The sequence below is a fragment of the Zonotrichia albicollis genome, chromosome 2, assembly GCF_047830755.1.
Source record: "Zonotrichia albicollis isolate bZonAlb1 chromosome 2, bZonAlb1.hap1, whole genome shotgun sequence".
NCBI classification, from domain to species: domain Eukaryota; kingdom Metazoa; phylum Chordata; class Aves; order Passeriformes; family Passerellidae; genus Zonotrichia; species Zonotrichia albicollis.
This window is the reverse complement of record NC_133820.1, coordinates 20,336,642-20,349,812: the sequence shown is the minus strand read 5'-3', so window position 1 is coordinate 20,349,812 and position 13,171 is coordinate 20,336,642. Positions and strand designations below refer to the sequence as shown.

Below are 13,171 nucleotides of genomic sequence, written 5' to 3'. Positions count from 1 at the left end.
AAAACTTCTGTTGCTGTCTGCAATGCAATTTTCTGATGCCAAAGCTGTGTCTCCAAAATCCTTTCAATATCCTTTCAATCCTCTTCTGTCTCCATTAAAACATAAATAAGTGTATAAGAATGTTACAGCTCAGTGAGTGACTTTGGATCCCAAACATGCCCAGAACTTTACTGAGCACAATACCATGGGTTTGCCGTTTCTGCAAGCAAAGAATTTGCTCATTTGTTCATAGAATGCCACAGTACTAAACACTGTCACTTCCACAATTAGATGAAAAATTACCCTTTCACATTTACTTTGCCCTTTTTTGGCCTTTTTACAGATCCTTAATATTATATGACAGATAGGATCTAAAAGGTAGTGTCATCTTGGGAGAAAATAAGCTAAAATTTATATTAAAAGATACTAAATGGTAAGGAAAAACTAGGAGGGAAAAAATCCTAAGAGCACTGAAAATAAAAACTAGATGTCCTTTCACCAAAATTCTGAAAGGCCCTGTTCTAAAGAATCTCCATGTGTTCAACCAGATAAGAAGCTGGAACAAAAATTAATGAGTGAAACCTAGACATCTTTTGTAACTTGGAGAAGGACATTTTTGTTATTCAGCATCAATTATGCAAAGAGATCTACTATCTGAACAAATGCTTTGATATGTTCAAATCAGTATTTCAGCACTTATCTGCTGAAATTTTGCAGGCACAAGAGAAGAGCTGTGCTACAGAATATTCCAAGGTCACCCAGAGCACCCTCCCCTCTAAGCAGAGCTGTGAGGCAGCAGCAGATCTGCACCCCACCCTCTGAAAACGCCAGAGGTCTCTGTATTGCACACCCACTGTAAAAGGCAGCATCTGTAATTCTGAGAATCTCTGTGAGACTGTGCAGGGGATTAAAATTTTGAGATGAGCTGCAGGAGATGCCTAGAAATTTCCACATGGTTATTAACACTTTGAGGATGTTCAGTCAAGTGTTGCTGCTCTTGAATTAAACATGTAGGTGATTGATTGCTGGTTAACTGTAATTAATAAATCAATAAACCACTTATTCTTGACTTAAACCACAGAACTGAACACTTTTTCCATGTGACGGTCATTAGGGAATAAATAATGAAGAGGGAATAAGTGTTCTTTTTTCTAGTACAGGAATACAAAGATATCAAATGATGCAAATTAAAAAAAAAGAGGAGTTACTTCTCCAAACAATGTGTAAAGAAATCTAAGAATTATTTTCCAAAACATGCTAAATAGGCTAAAAATTGATTGAAAGAAATTCGTGTGAAGAAAATGAATGTTAAAAGTAATACATGTATCTGCTAAACTACAAATTATTGAAAATGCTGAATGTATTCATTATACGGAATGATTACAGGAGTGAAGTAACACTACATGTTTGTGCTACCCAATATTCTAATTTATTTTTTTTTCCCAGGTACTTACCAGCAGCCACTGGTAGAAAAGAGATGGATAGATCTTGGTCTGGGCAATTGTCTGTTGTTTTCTCTCTCTAATGCAGGATTTCTTTTCTCTATTAAAAACTAATCAGGACTATTTCTGCCATATTTCTTCAGTACTACATATAAATCTCTTTGTATGCCATAATAAATACCAAGGATATACTGAATTTTCAGAAAACCACAAGTAGCAAACTTCATAAACCAGAATGAGTCAAACTAAATGAAATTCCACTCATTATGCTAATGAAGTTTCAAAGTCCCCTGAAAGCCCAGAAATGCTGGCAGAGAGCCCAATTTATGTAATGAGCCTGTGGAAAACCCTTAGAAGTGCTGGAGTAAAGCTCTACTTTTCCCCCACCACAGGAATGATCCACAAAACTACATAAAAACAGTTCTCAAATCAGTGAATTTTAATCTAGACAAAACAAAGAAGAGGAGATGACCATAAGCTGGCTTCCTTCACTTTCTTGGAAAGCTTTCTGCTATCAGCATATGGTAAGAGAGAAAAAACAAATAGTCCTCATTTTCCTAAGAATTTACATTAAATGCTGCAACCAAACAGTAAATGAAGGGCCATTCCTATGTGGAATTGGAAATCACTTGCTTTAAAATACTCTCTTTTTTTTCTCTCTTTCTCTCTAAGAAATATTTTTTACTAGAAAAAACAGTGTTGTTTTGTTTTTCACAGCCCAGTTTTCTTCCAATGATGAATTCTAAAACCACAAAGAAGTAGATGTCATATCCAAGAAACCCAGTTTTAGGCCTATAAAAATACTTTTCAGTACTACTAAACTTTCTAAGTTTAATCACAGTAACATCCTAATCTTTCTAAGAAAGATAAAATAACACATCACAGCTCCACTTAGTTTCAAAGGGAAGTGTTTTCAGAGGAGTTCGGCGATAGCACAGCACACTGGCAAAATATCCAATGACTGCATTGTTAGAGAGAGCTTGGGAAGGGCACTAAACTGATTAAATATTCTCTAACAGAATATGAGGATACTTACCCTGCTCCAAAGACACATGCTGATGTCAAGACAATGCGCTCCAGAAAATTCCAAAGTTTGAAACACATTTCACAGGGACAAAATATAGCCACTGGGGTAACTTTTTGCTGTAGTTAGGCACAGCACACCTGAAGTGATCTTACCTTCAAATGCAGCATGTGGAAGGGGTGAGTGAGGCAGGAAGGTTGGACCTAGACTAGGATTTACTGGCAAACTACTGATCTACTACAGGCTTTATAGAAAATAAATTCTGGAGACATCGTGTCAAAGATTGTTTAATGCCAGCATCTTACAAAACAGTATTAAAATGTTTTCATATTATCAACATAAATATTGATTCCATTCATGTTTTTACTGAATGACATTTACTCATTTTGATTCCTTTCTTCTTCTCTCCTCATTTTCAAGTAGGGCTTAAACAACTATTTTTCTAGAGAATGTCAGTACTGAGATCTGTTAGTAAAAATTTCCCAGACCCCCCACTGGCATAATATTGAAGTAACAATTCTGCATGATGAGTCCCTATCTCTTCATTTGCCAGTTCAGTCTCTAATGGTTGAAAGAGTGATGCATTATCTTACAAAAATGATTTGCAAGATTTGTTTGTGTATTTTAAGGAAATTCTGAAAGTATTAACTTTGTCTTTAAAAAAATCAGACTTTCTTACCACTTTCTTTACTATTCCATCTGGCTTGCTGATTTGCCTCTTTTTGGAGATTACAGATAGGGTTTTTAAAAACCATAAATATTCTCCAATGAGGAGAAGTTTTGGCTCTGATCCTGGAAACATATGTGTTTCACACAGCAACAACATATATTCCCCCTGTTGGAATACCTCAGAGTTAGAGGACTTATGTAATGTTGTCTTTTGTAGGCAGATATAGAATCTCTTATGTATTGCACAGTATAAACAAATAAAAAATGTTTCAGAAGTGTGTATTTCGAATTCTTAGCTCTATCCAATCGCCAAGTGTGATATTCAAAAAATTATCCCTGAACTCTAAAGTTATCTAGGCCAGATTCTGAGATCTGTATGTGTCTTTTTGCACAGAATTATGTGCTGACAGCAAATAAGAAGTCAGCCTTAAGGCCCTTGGAAAGTCCCAGGCCATCACTTACCCAGGCCTGCATTTCCATTTACCTTCCATCCACTGACCCACATAAATTTGGCAACTTGTCTTTTCTTTAATTTAGGTCCTTGAACATTTCACCAATGTATGAACTGAATAAAAGTGGTGGGAATAAATTGTGGAGTGATGTGGAAGAGGTTTTACAGAGAGCCAGAGAGAAGTTTGATAAGAGGATCCATGTTTACCCCTGAAAGAATTTTCTACCAAGGTTACTGACAAAGAAACCAAGAAAGAAAGAAGGATAAATAAGAGAAACCTGCAACTGCCTATTCCAACAAGCACTTTGCTTGTCTCTCATGACCAATGAGTGAAGTGTTAACTTACGAGTTTTGTAAGAATGTATAAAAAGTATGCATGCTATAATAAAAGCAAGTTTGAAGCCTTCTGAAAATGGAGTGTGTTGCTTTGTACTGTCACTCAATTACAACAGAGTGATACCAAAATTTTAAAATATGTACCTTTGCTAATTTACTGAAACTCCCTTCAAGTAAGGCACATTATCAGTAAACTGCCCTGCTACTAAAATTGGTGTGTTGCTGATTCAAAGGCAAAGATTACACTGTTACAATGTATAATTGATTTGTCAGCATATTACACTTTGATTAAGAGGCAAACGCAATTTACCTCCTCAGCAATTAATGTTTCATATATCATACATGATAAACATGATGGTGAAAATGATTGTATCAATAAAGTATGATTTCTCTCATAAAAGTATCCTGAATCCAAACATTTTGTTCAGGCTTTTTCAAGACATTGGCACTTAAATTATATGCATAATAGTTTGCTTTGATTTCATGAAAAGATTCCTTCAAGTAATAAAATCAATCTGTTTCCTGAATAGGCTTAAAGTTCACCTACTATATCATCTATGCTACTTTAGTGTTAAATAATGAGGTAGCACATTGTTCCAAAATTGTTCTGGATTATGTAAACCATTTGCAACATGACGTTTGGATTTCATGTTTTGTTTAGAGCTGTTTGGTAAAGCAGCACTTTCTGTCTTTTCTGGCTTCCTGGGTTTGCTTTTCTTTTCTGGAAGTTTACTACGATAATTTTTCCTTTTATCTTTTGCTTTTTCCTCTTCTTCTTCCTCCTCATCCTCATCTTCTCCCTCATCCTCTTCTTCCTCATCTCCTAAATCCCCTTCCTCCTCATCTCCTTCTTCCCCCTCTTCCTCTTCATCTTCTCCCTCCTCTCCCCCTTCCCCTTCTTCTTCCTCCTCACCCTCTTCCCCTTTTTCTTCTTCCCCCTCTTCTTCTTCTTCCTCCTCACCCTCTTCCCCCTCTTCCTCTTCTTCTTCTTCCTCTTCACCCTCTTCCTCTTCTTCCTCTTCCTCCTCACCCTCTTCCTCTTTTTCCTCTTCCTCTTCCTCCTCACCCTCTTCCTCTTTTTCCTCTTCCTCCTCTTCCCCTTCTCCTTCTTCTTCTCCTTCTTCCTGTCCTGCCTCTTCCCCCTCCTCTACCTCTTCTTCTTCCTCTCTTGTTTCCTCATCTCCCCCTTCTTCCACTCCTTTTTCTTCTTCCTCATCTTCCTCCTCTTCATCATCCACTCCCTCTTTTTCCTCATCTTCCCCAACACTCTCTTCTACCTCTCCTACTCCCTCATCTTCTTCCACTCCTTCTCCCTCTTTATCTTCCCCTTTCTCTTCATTTTCCCCCTCCTCTTCTTCCTTTTCATCTTCTTCCCCCTTGTCCCCTTCTTCTTCTGCCTCTGCTCCTTCTTCTTTCTCATCTCCTCTTTCTTCTTCCACTTCATCCTCCCCATCTTTTCCTTCTTCCATTCCATCCTCACTCACTTCCTTAGTTTTTGTATTTGCATCTTCCTCAACCTGCTCTTCTTCAGATACCTCTTCTTCCCTCCCTGCCAATGATTCTCCCAACTCCTCCTCTTCACCCTCTTTGTCTTTTTCATTTTCCCTTTCTTGTTCTTCTTCATATTCCTTTTCATCTTCTCCTTCTTCTTCAGCCTCTACCTCTTTTTCTTCCCTTTCCTCTGCATCTTCCCCTCCTTCCTCACTCTCATCTCTTCCCTCACTTTTAACCTGCTCTTTGTCTTTTTCAGTGCCTTCCTCTTTCTCATACTTCTCCTCCATATCCTCCTTTTCTCCTTCACTCACCATTTCTTCTTCCTCCACCAACCTGCCTTGCTCATCTCTTTGCTCTTTGCCATCTTGCTGGCTGAGCTCCTCATTCTCCTCTGCACCCTCATTCCCCCTTTCAGCTTGTGATTCTTCTTGTTCATTTTCTTCCTCATTATCTTTTCCCTCTTCATCTTTTTCCACTGAAACTTCATCCCCATCTTTGTTAACCTCACTCTCTTCTTCCTCCCCTAGTTTACCTTCACTGTCAATTGTTTCATCCAGTTTTTCTTTCTCACTTTCACCCTTTTCACTGCTTTCATTCTCCTGCTCCTGATCAGATTCCTCCTCATTCTTAATTTCTACTAGCCTGTCTTCATCAGGTTTATCATCAGAGCTTGTTTCTTCCTCATTCAGGCTTTTTAAATCAGTCTGTTCTACACGTTCTTTGTCATTGTTTGTACCTTGCATCTCCTCAATCTCACTGTCTTTTTCTGAGTCCAGATGTGTCACTGTCCTCCTTGCCCTCTGCACAACTCTGTGTTCATAGAAGGCCTCTTCCTTAAGTATATATTTTTGGAGACCATTAGTACTTTCCTCAGTTGATGATGATGATGATGAAGTTACAGACACTTGTTTCAAAAACTGATGCTTTTTCTTAAGCTCCTTCTGTTCTGCACTACTTTCTTCTCCTGTGACATTTATGCTTTCACACTTGTCAGATTTTTCAACACCATCCTTTGGTTTGTTTTGACTATCTGCTGTTTTTTGACTCCCTTGCTTTTTAACAGGATTGTATTCTTGTACAATTAATGAATCAGCCTGGGGCTGATCCCTGGGAGCAGAAGGAAGTACCTCTATTTTAAGGGACTGCTTAGATTTAACAGCTTTTGGCTTTTTATTGGAAGAATTTATTTTTTCAGTCAGAATTTGATTTTCAGTGGGAAGATTATATCTTGCATCCTCTCTGAAAAATTCAGGATTTTCCACACACTCTTTTTCCCTTTTCACTAATATGCTTTTATCCTCAGTAATTTCTTGAGCACCACTTTTCAAAGTACTATCACTTTGTGCATGCTCAGATTTACCTTTCTTTATACTTTTTCTGGCCACAGGCTTCCCTACAAAGGCACTACTCTTTTCTAAATCTTGTCCAGTTGACTCTGAAAGTGAAGACTGCTTTTGTAAAGAGCCAGACTCTAATTTTGAGCCCTCCTTTGTGAAATCAGAATCCTTGCTTTTCAGCCCACCCTTACCATCTCTTTTCAGTTTCACATTTTTATTGTTCTTCTATTCCACATGAGAAGCAGAAAATTAAAAAGAAAGAAAAAAAGCATTAAAGACAAATGGCAGCGAAAGAAAAAGGTTACAAAAGCATCTGAACAAGAAAAGAAACAATTTGTGAGAGGGGATTAAAAGACAGCATAAAAGGTAGAGCATTTCACATGAAATTAATTTACAAGTGCACATATTAGAAGAATGCAACATCCTGGTAATGATCAGTGTAGGGCTACACCTTTCCCACTACCCAAGGAAATGCAGCAGGAACTGTGCATTTCCCATATGTGCCACATCCCATAAACCAGAGCAGGGGCAATGCATGAGGCTGTGCAAGCAGAAGGAAATTCACACAGTTCTCTTACACCTTCCTCCTTTGGAAACCTTCTGATGCACTCACTGTTATGCCCTTTCTAAGAAGTTTGAAAATCTGTTGTATTTCTGCTTTAAATTTTACACTTATTTAACAAATTATGAATTTAAGAATCTAAAATAAAATTGTATTGAAATATAACAAAGTGCTGAAAAGCTGGGATCACTTTAGGAATGAAATAGAAAGTACTATAAAGTACTTTAATTTCATAATTAAGACCAGTATTATTGCTCCTTTAAATATACTTCATGAATATCTTTAAATAAAATCTTTATTTACACTGTGTCCCAAAATATTTTCTTAGCAACAAACCAGTAGAAATTTATGTTATCACATGAAGTTACAAGATGTATATGATAGTTTTTTGCTTCTTAAATCGGTGAAATATTACACACTCATCTCAAACTGCACTGGATATGTGGAGTTCTAGGTGCCTGCCCAAATTCTCTCTGCCTTCATGCAGCTTCTTAGAATTTTAGGTCATGGATATTCAGAAAATTAGCAGGAGGAGGTCTATAAAATTTGCCTGACTTTTTAACAACTCAAAGCAAAACAATGAAGTACTAGGACAATACAAGAATTGTACATTCTTAAACATCAGTACCAATATAAAATATGTAATTAGTTACAGTACCTTCTGTTTTTGGAGTGGTGATAATTTTAAGGACCAGTCACCAGGATTCAACTTCATTGCATGTGTCTGCAAAAAATAAGATTTCTATTAAAAAAAAATATATATATATATATTTAATACAGAAAGCAGCATCAAAGCCCAGTTTTACTAAACAGAGCTAGTTTATGAACACTTTAATATTATTGCACAGTCAGGGTGAGACAAATCTGTATGATCATTCAGCTCACCTGTTTCACTTCCACTCCATCATTTCTAAAGAGCGTGGTGAACAAATGTCAACACCTAAACTGTCTGTAGAGACTGAACACTACCCTGACATTTCTCAGAGCCCACAGGTACACTTGAGATTCACCTTCCATTCCCTGTGAGGTTACAAATAGAACCTTACTCGATTATCATCACAAACTTAACTCAACATCCAATTTGGCACCACAGCCTTGAAAGAACATCTTCAAAGAAAAGTTGCACAGCAGAATTTTTCCTTGGAATCTAATGCTTTTATCTCTTCTACATAAAGCAAGAAATCAAAAGGCAACAAAAAATACTACTAAGTGGGAATATATAATGAAATTGTGCTCATCCCTTGCCATATATTCCAAATCACAGTATAATAATATTGTTTGCTGATTGATTATTAACTGCTCATGGTTTAACTATATTCTTTTTCAACACAGTGAGCATGGACAGTTCTGGTTTCAGACTCTCAATAATTTGTATCATCAATATAACATTAAAGGTTTTTCCTCCTCTTGTCACATGTGTCAATAAGATAGACGTTGCCACAGTCTAGAAAAATTGAAAAAAACTATGCTGTAGCAGATTGTTTTCATTCAGATCCAAGAAGAGGAACCATTTATCTTGTATTTTGGCAAGTTTTCCTGATAGGCTTTTTTAAAAATTTATGTTTAAAATTTTTTAAATGTTTTAAAATTGATTCAGGACAGGTATAAAACTGAAAAGGAGAAGGAAGTCTAGCACATAAAGTGTGCAACATGCAAATAATGCTTCAGTAAATTAATGGAGGCCATGCTGTGCATTGGATCTGATCACATTTTTTTCTTGTAAATCAAAATGAAGTTTTATAATGTTAAATAAATGGCATGGACAAACAAACTGTTAAATTACTAAGTACTTTTAAATGCAAACAATAATTCCTGTAGATGTTCAATCCCTCCAGCATAACTGTGGCTGCATTAAGGCCAGGACATGTTCCTTCTGCTGAGAGAACAAAATGTTTTGGAAAGTTGCACAAGTGATAAGGTGAACATGTTTTTTAAATAAAAGAAATATGTAGGAACAAGCTGGGGGATCACCAAATAATAAAACTGTCTGGATTTTGGCCTTCCCTTTAATATGATCCACCTGTATTAAAAAACCTTTTCTCAAACAGGAAAAGATGCTCTTCCGCTTCATTTCCTGCCTTTCTCTGTTGGAAATCATCAAGAAAAGCAAGGTCAGAGATAGAGATCACCATGTGGCCTCCAGCATCCTTTTCCTTTCCTTTCTGATTTCCAGAGTGTGGGGAGGCATTGCACTACTTGGACTGCTTCATATCACAACACTACCCTGAAAATTAAAACATATTTTAGCATTGGGTGACGATGATACAAAATGCACGCTCATCTAACAGTGTGTCAGTATGAAGTGTGTCACATATGATGTTCTGGTAGTCAGGAATTCTGCATTAGAACCTGGAACACAATTCAGTTTCTTTGTCTCCCCCTGAAAAAAATTACTGAATTATAGATCCATTACTGGAATATATTACCATATTTAGGATGTCAGTTGTATCCCCAAGGTTTCTGTCGATATTTTCATTCTCTGAATCTTGTTCTGAAGAGTCTTCACTAGGTTTATCTTTTTGATGCTTATTTTCTACAAGGTAAAACAGGGGTAAATAAACAAATGTCACAGGAACAAGCACTGTATAGCAAATAGAACACCCCAATCTTATAAAACAGACATTATTACTATGTTACTAACATACAACTGAAGCCCTCAGATTCATTATTCCCCCAGCCCAAGACACAGAAAAACCACTTCCATCTGCTTTCATCATTAACAACAGAGGGAGCTCAGCAATCTGGTCTCAGTGCACTGCAGGCTTTCAAAGCCTAAATACTACCTGGGAGAGAGATTCTTTTGGATAATCTCTTTAACAATAGTGTAACAATTAGACCAAAGGAGCTGCAATTGTGTTACCTCCCTTGCACATTATCTGTGTAATAGATGGAAAGACAGTGAATTTCATGCAGCATTATAAAAATGTCCCTACATCATTAAGCTCATCATGTCTATGACCATTTTGAACAGCACAAAACCTGAGGTTTTAGGTCTAAGAAAACTCTAAAAGAAATTCAAATTTCACTGGATTGCTTTCCTGGAACCACAAATGCTACTGGACATGCTGGCAGATTTAAAAATAACCATCTTCATTCTATGAATGAATTGCTTTCAAGTTAGATTTGGCTGTCCAGTAAATCTGAGCTAACAATTACACAGAAGCTTTGCATCCTGCACTCTTCAGCATTGTTCTTTCTAGGAAATCACAGAGGCTCAGGATGCCAGACAAGTCCAGAACTGCTCTAGAGAATCTGTGCCAAAATCCAGTGCTCTATTATGGTTATCAAGACTTTTCCATCAGTTAGAATATGGTAAATCTTTATTATCTTAGATAGCAAAGAGTGAAGAGTACTTCTGCATTTCCAAGTGAAGAAGAAAGGTTGTGTAAGAATTAGTAGACCTCTTTTCTTATGTTTTCTTATCCAAGTTCCTTGTAGGCTTACCTGTGTTCCTAACTTCTTTTTTTCTGTAATTCCTTTTTTTTGTGTGTGTGTGAAAACAAAATAAGTAGTTAATGTTCTTACAGTATTTTTGTGAATCTTATTTCTAAAGGCTTAGGGAACTACAGCTACAATCAATAAATTATTTTGCTTTCCCTCAAGCCTCCCCTTAATCTTCAAACTTGTTTTGCAAACATGAACAGTGTGAGGCAATTTTTGTCTGCATTTCTCAGCTTTCATGCCTGTATGCTGCCAGACCCTCCTGAGGTAAGACTGAACCTGAACCTTCTTTCAGGTTCAAACTGCACATCTGTTTATGAATTTTGAGTCAACCCATTCTTATCAGAAAACAGCAGCAAGATGTGGGGGCACTTCACCTTTCTCATGGTCTCCATCCCTCCCAGATTCAGCTTTAGGACGACTTGCAGAAAACCAGAATGGGCTGGTGTTGCTTGCCACAGGCAATGAAGATTTTAAGAAGCTTTTCCCCATTGCAGGCAGAGTTTGTGCCATTCGAGCACACTGCTCTGGTGACCTTTCCTTTAGGAGATTGAAAAACAATAAATTGAGAAAAAAGCTAGAAGAACAAAATGTAGGCAATCTCTCATCCTTATCAGTGGTATTTGCTGCTAGCTTGAGATACAGTGTTGCAACTTAATAAGCAGAAACAAATATCTTTTAAAATTTTAATTATATATAGTCCTAGAAAGTGGACAGATACATAAGGAGATTTTTAAGATCATCTCTATAAAATGATTTCAAGTAATCCTAAAATATAAACAAAGGAGAAAAAGCAGCTTCTCTTTTTATCTAAAATGAAAATCTAATCTCTCAAATAATATCAAGGTATTTAATCCACAACATCAATGCATTTTTATAGAATAAATTCAGGTTATTTAAAATATTCAGGATTTATTCTGTTCTTCTAATCTACAACCACTTTGGCATCAATGGAGTCCATGTGTACATGGCAGAATATAGGTGACACATGTTCAGCAGTTAAATTGTTTGCAAAGAAGGCCTTCTAGAAAGCAGAAGGAAGAAGGGTGTCATCACTTTTTGGAACTATAAGAGGCATTGCTCTTGTCTTTATAGCAGTTAAACACCTTAAAGTAAAAAAAAAAGCAGCTTTTCTTTTTATCTAAAATGAAAATCTAATCTCTCAAATAACATCAAGGTATTTAATCCACAACATCAATGCATTTTTATAGAATAAATTCAGGTTTTGGTAGAGGTAGTTCTCAGACAAGTAAGTGAAATGATCCAATTCATTGTGATGTTTAAGGAAATCACCTGGAATGTGTAGTGGAGATATAAGAGCAGAAAGCAATATTTTAAGTAGCTACATCTAATGTTCTCCTTTGATATTTTATAAATTATGAAATTGTTTAACATATTAAAAGATTCAGAGGGAACAGTGAAAGAGTCAGGTTCTTGCTATTTTTAAAAAATATTTCTAAGTTTAAAAAATGCAAAGGAACAGGTTCTACATTTTCAATAAAAAAACTTACAAATCCAATTTGAATCTCCTTCACAGAAATAATTAAGCAAAATCCGACTAACACTTACTTTTTTCCTCCTGCATCAATTTTTGGGACCAGGGTAAATATCTGTTTTTCATATTATACAATAAAATTAAACCCTTAGTTTAAGAAGATATATTTAACTGCTTGGCACATGCTGTGATTTAGCTTTTAAAGTGTTTTTGATTCCTGCAAGAAGTATTGCAACTCTGAATACCTCTGAGCTTACCCTCTCTCGACGCCGCATTCGTGCTGCTGATAACTGCAAGGTGTTTGCCAGCACAAAGTCCCCTCTGCTTTGAGAGGCAGCAGCAGTCAAACGAGGCTCATACAAATCTTCCAAGGGTATTTCAGATCCTTTGGGTCTTGGAGCAGCAAAAACCAGCATGTGACAACCCCCACAAGCAACCTACAGCTCAAAAAAACGTCTGATTACTTCATTTGCAAGTATTAAGAATGCACTTTTCTTACAATCATCACTAGGGACTTAGATGATAAGAAAGAAATGTAGTAGAAGTAAGACATAGCAAATGGCTTCAAATTTAGTTCCAAATTACACCAAGATAAAAATACTTAATTACATTTATTAATGACTAGTGATCTATGTTCACCTCTTAGTTAAATACAATATATTTGTACTGAACAGAAGACAGGACTATCAAATTTTTTATATAAAAGATAGCAAAGATATTTCCACTGAATTTCAAGAGACATTAGCTATTTATGTTGATAAAAGTCACTTGAAAGCAATACTGATAATTTCAAACCTACACGTTTTATTTTTTTACAAAATCAGCAATATGTAAAATAAATTCAACATCCTTCAGTAGACACAATATTATCATATAAAGATGAGAGGTTTCACTTTTTAAAAAGTTTAAAACACTCACGGCTTCCAATAAAATTTCCTTCA

At 36.3% G+C, this 13,171-nt stretch overlaps 1 protein-coding gene across 1 annotated transcript in view; it reads right to left on the bottom strand.

Annotated features, from left to right (window-relative positions):
• Positions 1 to 1,309: 1,309 nt before the first annotated feature.
• Positions 1,310 to 13,171, bottom strand: part of RPGR (retinitis pigmentosa GTPase regulator) — a 41,127-nt gene continuing 29,265 nt past the window's right edge. The window contains exons 10-14 of the mRNA XM_026791845.2: positions 12,488 to 12,667; positions 11,113 to 11,275; positions 9,721 to 9,827; positions 7,953 to 8,018; positions 1,310 to 6,957 (exon numbers count right to left, since the gene is read on the bottom strand). Of these exons, the coding sequence (XP_026647646.2) occupies positions 4,462 to 6,957; positions 7,953 to 8,018; positions 9,721 to 9,827; positions 11,113 to 11,275; positions 12,488 to 12,667 (3,012 nt within the window). The 3' untranslated portion in view covers positions 1,310 to 4,461. The remainder of the gene's footprint in view (positions 6,958 to 7,952; positions 8,019 to 9,720; positions 9,828 to 11,112; positions 11,276 to 12,487; positions 12,668 to 13,171) is intronic.